This window comes from Eupeodes corollae, chromosome 2 (genome assembly GCF_945859685.1).
Source record: "Eupeodes corollae chromosome 2, idEupCoro1.1, whole genome shotgun sequence".
NCBI classification, from domain to species: Eukaryota; Metazoa; Arthropoda; class Insecta; order Diptera; family Syrphidae; genus Eupeodes; species Eupeodes corollae.
The window spans coordinates 79,114,639-79,126,387 of record NC_079148.1 but is presented as its reverse complement, the minus strand read 5'-3'; the positions used below and the strand labels follow the sequence as shown (position 1 = coordinate 79,126,387).

At 30.6% G+C, this 11,749-nt stretch overlaps 1 protein-coding gene across 10 annotated transcripts; it reads left to right on the top strand.

Annotated features, from left to right (window-relative positions):
• The first annotated feature begins 356 nt into the window (after positions 1-356).
• Positions 357-11,367, top strand: LOC129945674 (cyclic AMP response element-binding protein B). Of its 10 annotated transcripts, none has more exons than XM_056055521.1 (6): positions 357-440; positions 3,557-3,869; positions 3,955-4,101; positions 4,192-4,339; positions 10,388-10,531; positions 10,677-11,367. In XM_056055521.1, exons 2-6 carry the CDS (start codon positions 3,702-3,704, stop codon positions 10,883-10,885), a joined length of 816 nt encoding a protein of 271 aa, XP_055911496.1. In that variant the 5' UTR covers positions 357-440; positions 3,557-3,701; the 3' UTR covers positions 10,886-11,367. The 10 variants fall into 10 exon arrangements, with proteins under 10 accessions (XP_055911496.1, XP_055911499.1, XP_055911495.1 ...); XM_056055524.1 differs by lacking the exon at positions 357-440 and adding an exon at positions 447-703; XM_056055520.1 differs by lacking the exon at positions 357-440 and adding an exon at positions 447-706.
• The last annotated feature ends 382 nt before the right edge of the window (positions 11,368-11,749 follow it).

Genomic DNA, 11,749 nt, shown 5'->3' with positions numbered 1-11,749 from the left:
TGAAAACCAGTGTTTTTAATGGTTTTTAAGTATGTTTTTATATACACAAAATATAGATAGAGAAATTTAAAACTTAAAAGTTCTAAGTGTTTATGTTTATTAAATCATTTTGTTTCAATTGGCTGTAATAATTTGATAACCCACTGTGTTATTAGTTGCGACTAAACAAACAGAACTTGTGTCAAAACAAAACAACATCATGAACTGAAGTAGTTGACACGACAGGCCCCTTATGTATTGAATTTATAGGAACCGAATTCAACTAAATACATCACCGCACCGTCAGCAAGCATTTATACGAAACCAAGTCGAATACGAAACCTTTGACGTAATCACTACATTCAGTTGTTGGTGATGCTGACGGTGGTGGTTTACTCAGTCAATTGTTTCGTTATTTTGCACGTATACCAGTACCGCGCCTCCCCGCGAATAACTCATAAGTAAACTTTGATACCTACTTTTCTACCTGTTTTGACGTTGATTCCACAACACTACACCAGTAAAAGTAGTGCTTTCGTGTTCTTGTAGTAAATTTACTCCCTATAGATCTTCTGTCATCATAATCGGATCGGGGAATCAACCCGCTGAATTCCTTGAATAATTTAAAATAAATACCTACCTTGCCTATTTCTACTATTTATCTTACCCATGCACAAAACACGCTGTGGATGCGGGGTCGGAGTGATGCATACAAAAAAATAATGTGGTAACTCAAATCTGAAATCTCTCAAAATTGACATCATAAATATACCCATTCATTTATTACGTCTTCTCAAAAATTGGTGTCAATTACCTACCTAGCTACGGCTACGGCTACGGACAGAGTCTCGTTGTTTGCTGTTAATTTTTGTTTTGTTAATGTCAGCATTAGTGTTGGATTTTGTATGCTTTTTGAGTGCGGTTAAAGATTAATGTACATTTTAAAATGCATTAAATATTGTTGTGTCGTAATAGTTTCAGCATTGCGAATGCGAACTCAAAACCTGTCATTTCCTCCAACCTTCCTCCCGCTTCAAGTATCTATGAATGTAGTCATAGTTATAGTGTATCATGTACTGACTGACTACTGAACTGAGTGTAGGTACTTCGCAAAGAGGACGACGACGTTATCTAGGGGGTGTCATCTATTTTTATCTAGACGGACAGGTTTTTAAAAATTGTCAAAATTGACAATCTTACGTTGTGGTTCAAGGTGCAAGTGGCATTGGCTTATTTTTAAATAGGTCCATTAAATTTGTTAACAACAAAAAAGAAAACAGAAAATAAAAATAAAAATAAATACCCTGCTGCTTTCATTATCATGCAAATTTTTCAATTTTTGACATTTACCACACTTTGTTTTTTTACAAAAATTATATCTTCTTCTCGTTCTTTCGAATTATTGCTCTAAAGTGCAAACAGGACAACCACATACAAATTAAAATCGTGGTGAGTTTGAGTATGTTGAAATATAATTCCCTTTTGAATGGGAAATTTTCTTATTTGACGTTTCTTTTATGAAAATTATCAGCCTTTTCTTTGCTTTCGTCGTCGTTGTCATTTTTTCGATGTCGACTGAACACTGAAAAAGAAACGAAAACGAAACGACCCGTCGTCGTGTATGTCGAATGAGTGTTGTGTATTTTTTTTGAGAAAAAGAAAAATTTTCCCTCGCGATTTCCTACTGGAGAAAAACTAATTCCATCAAATTTAATATCTTACACTTGGCGAACATTCAATCAATTTCGTGCAACACGTGATTTTATCAGCAAAATTTGGTGTAATGCATTAAAAAGAGTGTAAGAAATTTCAATTTGCCCAAAATGCACGACTTGAATACTTAAAAGAAATATATAATTTTTTTTTTGACATTTTGTTTACAACAATTTTTAGTGATGTCATCAGAAAAGTTTCATTCACCACATTAGAAGAGATTTGTGGGACTTTTTTTGTATGTGAATTTTCTTTTGATTACTTTTTTTCTGATTAAAATATGGATAACAATAATTTAAGTCAGAAGATTTTAGATGAGATGAGTGTTTTTCTAAGTTTGATAAAAAGGATGGAATATTAGTTAAAAAGGGGCTGTTGCTGTGAATGGGAACGTGAATGAGTTGTTGGGCTTTGGGGGGAGGAGAGGGCAGCAGTGGAAAAAAGTGGTGATAGTACAAGTACAACCAACCTACCTACCTACCAACCAACCAAAGCAACCAGGAAGTCTCAATAAGTTTTCCGCTGTTCTGCTTTTTTTCTTATGACGTCATCTATAAAATAAAATTAACAAGAAAGGAGAATTGAAATTGAAACTACTGAAATGTAGAAAAATAGTACATAAATGTTGTGCCAATAAGTATTTGTATTGTTATAACAACAACAACAACAACAACAAAAATGGGTTTCTAGATTGTGAAGAATATTTAGAGCAGTTTTTCTATCTATCATATTTTATGGAACTCAAGGTCAGATTGGTTTTTCCTGCTACCTCATTCATGAAGGACCTTACTTTCAATATGAAAAGTGTTAGCTTCAATTAAAGAGCCTGTAGAGTAAAGACCTTATGCTTAAGTTTTAATTGCAAACTTGATTTCAACAGCTGTTTTGTGTTCTTCTATTTTTTTTAACAATCGAGATTTTAGTGGCCTAAAGAATGACTCATAACAACCGATATTTTTTTAGACCAAAAGAGACAAGAATGTCTAGTTTGTGTTTTCATAGTGGTAAATTATTGTTTATTCTAAAAAGCAGCAGGTTCTATTTATGGTTTTAGATTAGCCTAGGTTCTCAAAACGACTTTTTAGTAGTGAAGCAATGAAATTCTTAGTTATGTTTGAACATAACTCTGAGGACTTTATTTTTGGCCTTCAATTTTGTCATATTCATATCATTTTCTTCATTCTTTGTTCTTGCTATTCGACCAGAGTAACCTTAATGAGTATCTAAATAATAATAAGAGGAACTATTCAAAAAGTGTGATAGTATTTTCTTTGGCACTTAGGGTTCACAACAGATCTGTTGGAACTTATAATGCCCGATCTTTTCCGTAGTTGTCTTATTATGAATCAAAGTAGTCTACAATCATATGCCTAGTTAAAAGAGTTTAGCAGTTTGTAGTGCACTTCCTATGACAACAGATACTTTTAGATTTATCAGTACCTTGCAGGCATTAGTCTCTAATTTAAGCAAAACAAGTATTATCGTATGTGCCACGTAAATCTAACCTATCCTTCCTACTTCATTCGAAGAACGTTGACTTAATATTTTAGACTTTTAATCAGGTTGGTCAAAACATTTTTGTTCTTTAAAAAAAAAACTTAACCTGGTTCCATAAAAAAGGGAGACTTCGGATAATATTTCGTAGTTAGAGCGCTGGTTTATCCCTACAAAGAGTCACATTTTTGTTTTACAAAAATACAAATACTTCTTGCGGAATGCACATATTTCAATACAAAAAAGCTATTCACGAATTCCACTATTGGAATTTTAGGAATAAATCATAAAAAAAAATTAATTTTAATTGTAAATAAATCATAAAGTGCGTTTAATAATTTAATTTTGTGTTTATTTAATTTTGTTTCAGAAATTTTATAAAATTTAAACCAAAGTAAACAACTACAAAAATACACAAATTTTACAAAAATAAAAAACTTTCACCAAAAGTTTATATTTAAATCGTCAAACTGAAGCAACTCTCGGAAGCAACGGTGCTGTTGAAAATCGAAAAAATGGACAGCATCGTGGAGGAAAACGGAAACAATTCAAATAACATAGAAACCCTATCAGATGTGAGTATATCGCAAGCATCATCTAACACACCTAATTCCACAACGACGACAACCGTTCTAACGACCGGATCGAACGTTGTTCAATTTATGCCAACACACAATATCCAGGTGACCACACCAAATACGTCCTTAATAATTTCAAAATTTTAAATAATAACCAACAAAAAAAACAAAACCATGCAAATAATTTCAGCCCCAATCTGTAATACAGGCAAACCAGTCATCGGTAATACAAACAGCGGCTGCAAACATTCAACCAGTGACTATGTCCAAAGGCGGTGTCCTCTATGTAGGTAAACCGAATACGGTGATTCACACAGCCTCGGGTAATACAGTTCAGGTTGGAATTTGTTTTTAATTTTGTTGTTTTTGTTTTACTTCTTTATAACAAAACTGTCAATGATCCTTGCATATTCTATCACTATTTTAGATTAAACATGAACCGAACACACAAATCATGGATTCAAATAGCGAGGAGAGTCTTACTGATGACGACTCACCCCGAAGACAAAGAGAATTCACAAGGAGACCTTCATACCACAAAATCTTAAATGATATCAGTGGTCCAGACATTGCAGGTGATTCATTGTTTTTTGTATAGTTTTATTTTTTTTAAATCTAACAATACTGCTGCGCTGTTCCTCATCCCATCCAAGAATTTAAAAAAATATATATATAAATAAAAAATACAACATCCACCTCTCATAAAACATAAAACTCTTTACATACAAAAGAAACAACAACATCTCATCTCATTTGTATGTTCTTTCGAATTGTGTTGGTATTGCAAAGTCAAGTACATTTACTATAGTTTCTAATCCTTCATTTAAATTTATATAAATACTAATACTTTGAATTATTATCTTTTTCTATTGTGCATAAAATGTTGTGCGTGTTTCCTTAAACAATAGAAACAAAAACTTGATTTTATATAATAATAATTATAATAATATTTTTATAATAATATTTTTGCTCATAGTACAGTCCCGCTAAATCTAATTAAAAAAATACATAACTTGAATAAAAGGCTAGATCGTTAGGAGACCACATTAAAAAGAAAAGAATTTCTTCCATTAAATAAATGAAAAGCTTCCTCTAATCAATTGTTTTTGTTTTTTAGCCAAAGTCATTTTCAGAGTCAATTAAATACGCTTGTTACTATTTCAAATCGCAGTTGACAATGCAATAAAGTTTTCAGTTAGTTCTCTGTACCAACAAAATCATTAAAATTTAAAAAGTGTTGGTTTGTTTATACTAAAAAGACGAACAAGGCGAGGCCAAAACTATTTTAGCTATTCTTTTGTTTCCTTCAAAAATTATGGCAGTTCCTAATTATTTTCTTCTAGGTTCGCATATCAAAATACAAATAAATTGTGCTAAGGTGTACGTCATTTTAATGAAAAATGTTCCCTTAAGCTGGAAATAAAATTTTGTCAATCCAGTCAGCTGAATGTTGTTTTTTGAAAGAAAATGTGATTGCGTCTCTTTTGAATTGTATTTCAAGACAATTGTATCTACACCGCACTGATGTAGAAATCGTTTGAAACATCATATTTTAAGTATGTCTTGGTTTCGAAAAGTTGAGTAGATATTAATTAAATAAACTCTAATCAATGTTTGCCTTTTAAATCATATGAAGAAAGTACTTCGTGATGGTAAGTCCTTAGGACTGTCATGCCAGGGGTCTTGAGTTCAATCTCTGCCTGTGTCATTTTTTCTTGTCATGAAAATGCTTTTCCAAATTTGACTTTCGCTTTCGGCTTAAAACTGTATCTCGCCTCAAACCTTGACAACATTACTCGCACACGGGAGTGGTTGAGTGTTGTAAGCCCTAGTTCTCAAGGGACTGTTATTATTTATGAAATAATCTCGCTTTAAACTCGATTTTGAAATGTATTTGTGTATTAAAAGTTTTTTTTTTATGATCAATAATACTAGATTTAATTTTTTTAAAGATCAAATTGTTTGTGCTTATTAATTCTCATTTCCTACTTTCTGTGTTTAAAAAAATTAAATTTAGTCTATTCCTATTAAAAAAGCTATTCAAATCCAGTGCTTTGGTATTAAATAAATATGCCGGTCAATTTCTTACAGAAAGTGTCTGCATTTCACTTTCACTGGAAATATAATGAATGGTGATAAATAGACGACACAATTAATTACCGTCAAAAAAAGCTCCGAATGATTTAACTTGAATTAATTGGGAAATATTTGAAATGAATGTATGTACATTAATGTAAAAAATAATTTATTCTAAATTCCTCGATTTTCAAAGCCTAGTTCTTCGTCCCCGTTTCACATAGAAAAATTGAGTTTCCAGTGAACGAATTCACCAACTTTGAAAGTTTGCACAAATCAGTGAAGTTTTCTTACTTGTAATATGCAAAAGATTTTTAAGAAATCCGTCAGTAAATGGTTTCAAGGTATAGAATGCTTTAAGTCAGACTAGAACCCTGATGAAACGTTAAAACATTTGATTTTTGTACTTTATTTTATTTAAATTAAACGTTGGAATTTCTTCTTAATCAGTTTAATTTATTCACCCCAATCAGACAAAAAGATGTTAAATTTTAATTGCCCCCGTAAAAATCTTCATAAAAATTTAAACAAAGACTGAAAGAATGTTTTAAAAATTGTACATATATTTTTTTGAGAAATATTTCCCTAGCCAAAAAACTGCGATCATATTTCAACTAAAAAAAACAAAACTTTTTTTAAAATTCCATAGGGGGCTGTACTAAAAAGAGCTCTAAAATATTTTTGGTGGTTTTACATATATTTCTATGTGTGTGTATGTTTTGTAAATAGATTTGCACTATTTATATTCTACTTGTTAGCGACACGTTTAATTTAAATGTTGTTATTCTATGTACAAAGTTATTAAAAACAAAAGCAAATTATGTTACTATACAATAATGTTATTATTACAAATAGTATTTGCAAAATGTTGAAGTCGCTTCGAAGAATATTACTAAATTACGTATCAATATTATTTAACTGTAATTTGTGCAAAAATAAAGTTTTTTTCGTAAGACAAAGCATCGCAGAACTGTTGAGTTGGTTATTTGTTAATTAAGCATTACAATAAATTTTGTGGCAATTTAATATGTCAAGCTCAAGAGAATATTAGTGTATGAGTAATATTGTCACTCTTCTTGTTTATTGTCATTTTTATGAATAGTCTTAGTAAAAGTTTATTTTATTTTGTTTAGATATGTGTATATCCTCACTAACATACCAGGCAATGCTTTCCTACGAACTAGATGCTTACCAAAGTATTAACATTAACTCTTTAGGCCCGAAATAAGAGTAAAGCCATGTATTAAATTGTTTCATTAATAGCAACAAAATGATTGTTACGTATTACGTAACATGCCTTGTTTCGAGAATTATTTTTTTACCTTTACGGATATTTCAAAATTCGATACAAATATTATCCCCACTTATTTCTTGTTTTCAAAACAAACAATAGGAGGAAATTCACTTCACTTTGCTGGTTTATTTTGTAAGTAGAATAACACGACAGAACGACAGTATGCCACATTTTTCTCCTCTAATTAAAGGAAGCTTTAAATTTGTTCCAAAGCTAAATAATAATGATTATTTAACTAAGATAGAAAGGTTAAGTATTAAAACAGCTTAAATGATATAGACAAATATTACTATTCTATAATTACCACAAGATCGAAACAAAGACTAAGTGCCACAAATAAAGAAATCCGGTGATTAAGTTGTTACTCGTGAAATATGTTTAGTGTCTCCCACGATAAATCGGGCACATGGAATATACATTTTTGCAATGCAGTTTCTCCAATAAATAAAATGTATGGAAAATGTTCGACCTTATAACCATTTTATATGACATTTAAAGACGTCTTTAATTTAAATAAACGAAAATTATAACTTAAGCGATTAAATAGAAAATTAGTACTCTATAATCAAAGACTTCACTTTCTATCGGAAATAATATATAAAATATAGTACATAGTTGCGTATCCTTTCAATTTAATGGATTCCTTAAGGCGTCGAGGTATTAAAGAGACAAGTTCTTAGGATAGTTTAGGACTTATATTTTAACGTCTTTCTTGAAAGCCTGTCTATATGATTGATTGCAATTAGGTCTGGTTACTTTCTTTTTTGTTTTAAACACCTTAAGGCAGTTTTACTATAACCACCTTGTGTGCTTTGGGTAGTTGTCTTTGGTAAAAGATGAAACTGTCTTGGATTCAAAATATTGATGTAAGTCGTTTTATACATTTTACCTTTCTACAAAATGTTAATTCCGAACCCCAGAACTTGCAACACATCCTCATATCATGATAGGCCCCCCGCCATGCTTCAATTCTTCACTTGCTTTTCGCCATACTTGCTTCCGTCCGTGCAATGTAAAAATAGGTAGTTTCAACTTATTCCAAGAAGATGTAACCAATGTTATATGTTTATTAGCAAACTTAAGTCTTTCATTTTTATTTTGTTCACTGATATACAACTTTTTATACACTTCTACAGAGTCATTTCGGTCATTACTTCGATGGTGATGCTTCTTCTTTTGATGGTTTCGTTGCTGACTTCTTGACTTGTGGTCTCATTCAACAAAATCTTTAGATATTGCGAAAAGAAGGGATTTAAATCGGTTAGCCTTAAAATTAGCTTCTCATCGTACTACTCTAATTGCTCTTCTTTTACTTTTCTGCTCACTTTATGAATCCTTTTTCGTTTTTAAATCGTTAAATTTTTACTATTTCCCGTACTCATTTATCGTCTAATAAAACCCATTATCGAATTTCAAAAGACGGTTTTATTCCTCTTGGTGAAATTTTGAAGTGGAACATTAAACTACTTTAAATGTAAGTCTTCTGTTATATCTAATTATGTGTTAGAGATTAAATTAATGATATTTTGTTTCATTTATTTGCTAATTAATAACTTGAAATTCAGTTTTTTTTTTATAAACTTTATTTCAGCTTATATATTTTATAAAATGATCATTGAATTTTACTTGTGCTACGCATTTTCTTCGAGAAATTTCATTGCAAACATTTATATTCTCTTTGAAGAATTTTAACAGATAATTTAAACTTTAAACACATATTAAAAGAGAGCAGTAGAAATTTGAAATTTGAACCAAAAAAGGATTTAGTTAAAATAAAGTCGTATACTAGTTCTTTTTTTAGTACGTCTTCTGGAAAGTTGGGATACGTCCGTAATTTTTGTTTCGTTTCGCCTTGTCTAAACCTTTTTGAAATTAGGAGCATTGGTGAGATTTTTTCCGACCTTGGAATTCTCCATCATCATTAAGCAAAAATGGACTAAAGTTTGACAAGCTTGGGATGCCAAAACTAGACATTGCTATGTAAAGCTCTTCCCTATAGATGCTGTCATACGCGACATTGATATCGATGTTCACATAATACGGCAGAAAGTGTCTTATACTCGATGTTCAGGAGACTGATGCGTCTGTAGTTGGCGCAATTTAGAGGGTTTCCTTACTTGTGGATTAGGCAAACTATACTAAGATATCACTCATTAGGCATATTTTCTTACGACCATATATTGTAGATAGATAGAAATAGTTGGTGTTTCCTCCTTACCAATAATTCGGCGGCGATGCCCTCAGCTTCTGCAGCTTTGTTGGACTTCATATTCGCGATCAAATGGTTTCAATTCAAAATATCAAGTTTGTTTTGCTCTTGCTCTCGAACGTACACATTACCACATGGTATTTGTAGTCAGGAAGAATAAAACAAACCTTGAAACTAAATCTTAGTGGTTCTAAAACTTTGATTTTGTGGACTTCAGGAGGTTTCTCTATATTTAAATTCATAAAACCTATATCATAGCAATATACAAAGTTATATACAAAAAGTATCTTACAAAAAAGTATTCTTGCTTGATAGCAACGCAATCAGTTATTTTTAAAATAATCTTTTTAAATTAAATAAATAGCAATATTTTAAGTCAACAATATATTTTTGGATAACATAAACCTTAACCTATAGTAATTTTTTTTTTATTATTACGGAGAAATGCTGTTCTTACATTCGCATTAAAATAAGTTAATCTCTTTTGCGAACTGATTTTGGATAAAAACTAAAAATACATGCTTTAATATTTCCCACAATCATTTTTGCTTGTACATAACACGGAATCAAATTGTGGTAGTTGTTATTGTCTAAAAAATTTATTGACATACACTTCGGGCGGCTTCATTTTGGAAATACTATTTGCTTAACTTAAAAACTTCTTTTGTCCTATTTGTAAATACCACCAAAATAAAGCTTCATTTTGTATTAAAATATATACATGTTTTTGGAAAGCTCTTACCTCGATCAATATACATACTTCTTAATGTTTCAAACTAAAAAACAATCAATTTAAAGCAAATAAATCACATCAACTGCTGGCTTCTATCAATCTCATCAAAATCATTGCGACAAAAATAATTAAATAAAAAAATTGCATCTCACATATTTTATCTCAAGCTACTACCACCACTAAAATAAAAATAAAAATAATAAAAACTTAAAATTCGTTTGTAAGAAAACACAACCTCATTTTTGTAATAAGTATTTCTCAATTAATTTTTGATTGATAAATCGAAAAATAATCGAAACGAAATTCCGTAGCTGGAACGACTTTGCAAATACAAGAAAGCGGCGGAATACCCACAATCGCATCGACTGGCGGTACGACCGGTACACTAATCCAATTGACCCAGGAAACAGCACCAGCATTTTATTTACCTAGTAGGATCAATAAAATCAACACCAGTAATTTATATTTTCAAAAAATCAATTAATTTGCGATTATTTCTCTCTCCTTTCTTCCCGTTTTTTTTGTCTTCTTTATTTTTGCTTTTTGTCTGCAATTTGTACTGCGTTCTACCTACCTAATTTCGATCGATACGATAAATAGATAACTCAGTCCTAGCGGAAGATCAAACCCGAAAACGAGAGATCCGGTTGCAAAAGAACCGCGAAGCAGCTCGAGAATGTCGGCGTAAAAAGAAGGAGTACATCAAGTGCCTGGAAAATCGGGTGGCGGTGCTAGAGAACCAAAACAAAGCCCTTATCGAAGAATTGAAATCCCTTAAGGAATTGTACTGTCAGACGAAGAATGAGTAAAGCCGTAAACCTGATTAAGAAAATTATTTAAATTTAGTTGTAAAAAAGAAAGTAAAACATAAATAATATTAAACAGACAAAGAAATATATATAAATTTATATATTTGCAAAAAAAAAGAACGTAATAAAGTGTATTTAGTTTTGTTCAATATTGTTCGATTTATTTCATTATTATATATTTACATATTGATTAAAATAATTTTATTTTATACGATTATGTACATTTTCTCTATTATGAAGCTTATAAAATATTGTGTAATTATATTTTTTACCAAGAACGAAATCTATTTTTAAGTTTTTTGAAAAAAACAAACAAAAAACAAGTGTTTTAAGTCAGAAAATCAGCAAATTAGAGTTGTTTTTAGGATGGATTCCAATACCAACGAGTATGCTATAATATTTGCATTTTCGAAAGTTTCTTCTTATTTTAAAATTGTTTTAAAGTTATTTCGATTAATAAATTTAGTTGAAAATATTACAAATCTCCTTTGAAATATATTTTTATTAAAGCTATTCATCAAACAAAAGGAAGACTTCCATACATTGGGCAGTTTCAGGCGACATAATTGACTTGAAAGTAAGGCAAGTTTCTAGTATCTGATTGGCGAGCTGCCAAAAAATTGCATTCCAATTGAGCAACTTTATTGGAAAGTTGACTGGAAAGTTAGTCAAGAAAAATCTTCCTAGCTATCAAGTCAAGTGAACTTATGTCACAATGACAATTGATGATGTTTTTTAATTCAACTGAAAGCTGAACTTAATTACTCCATGAAATATTTATTTTTTGCCCAATTCCATTTAATCTTTTGTGTAAAAGGGTTCCTTGTCAAATTGGAAAAGAAATAAGTAATATTTCTCTACAAT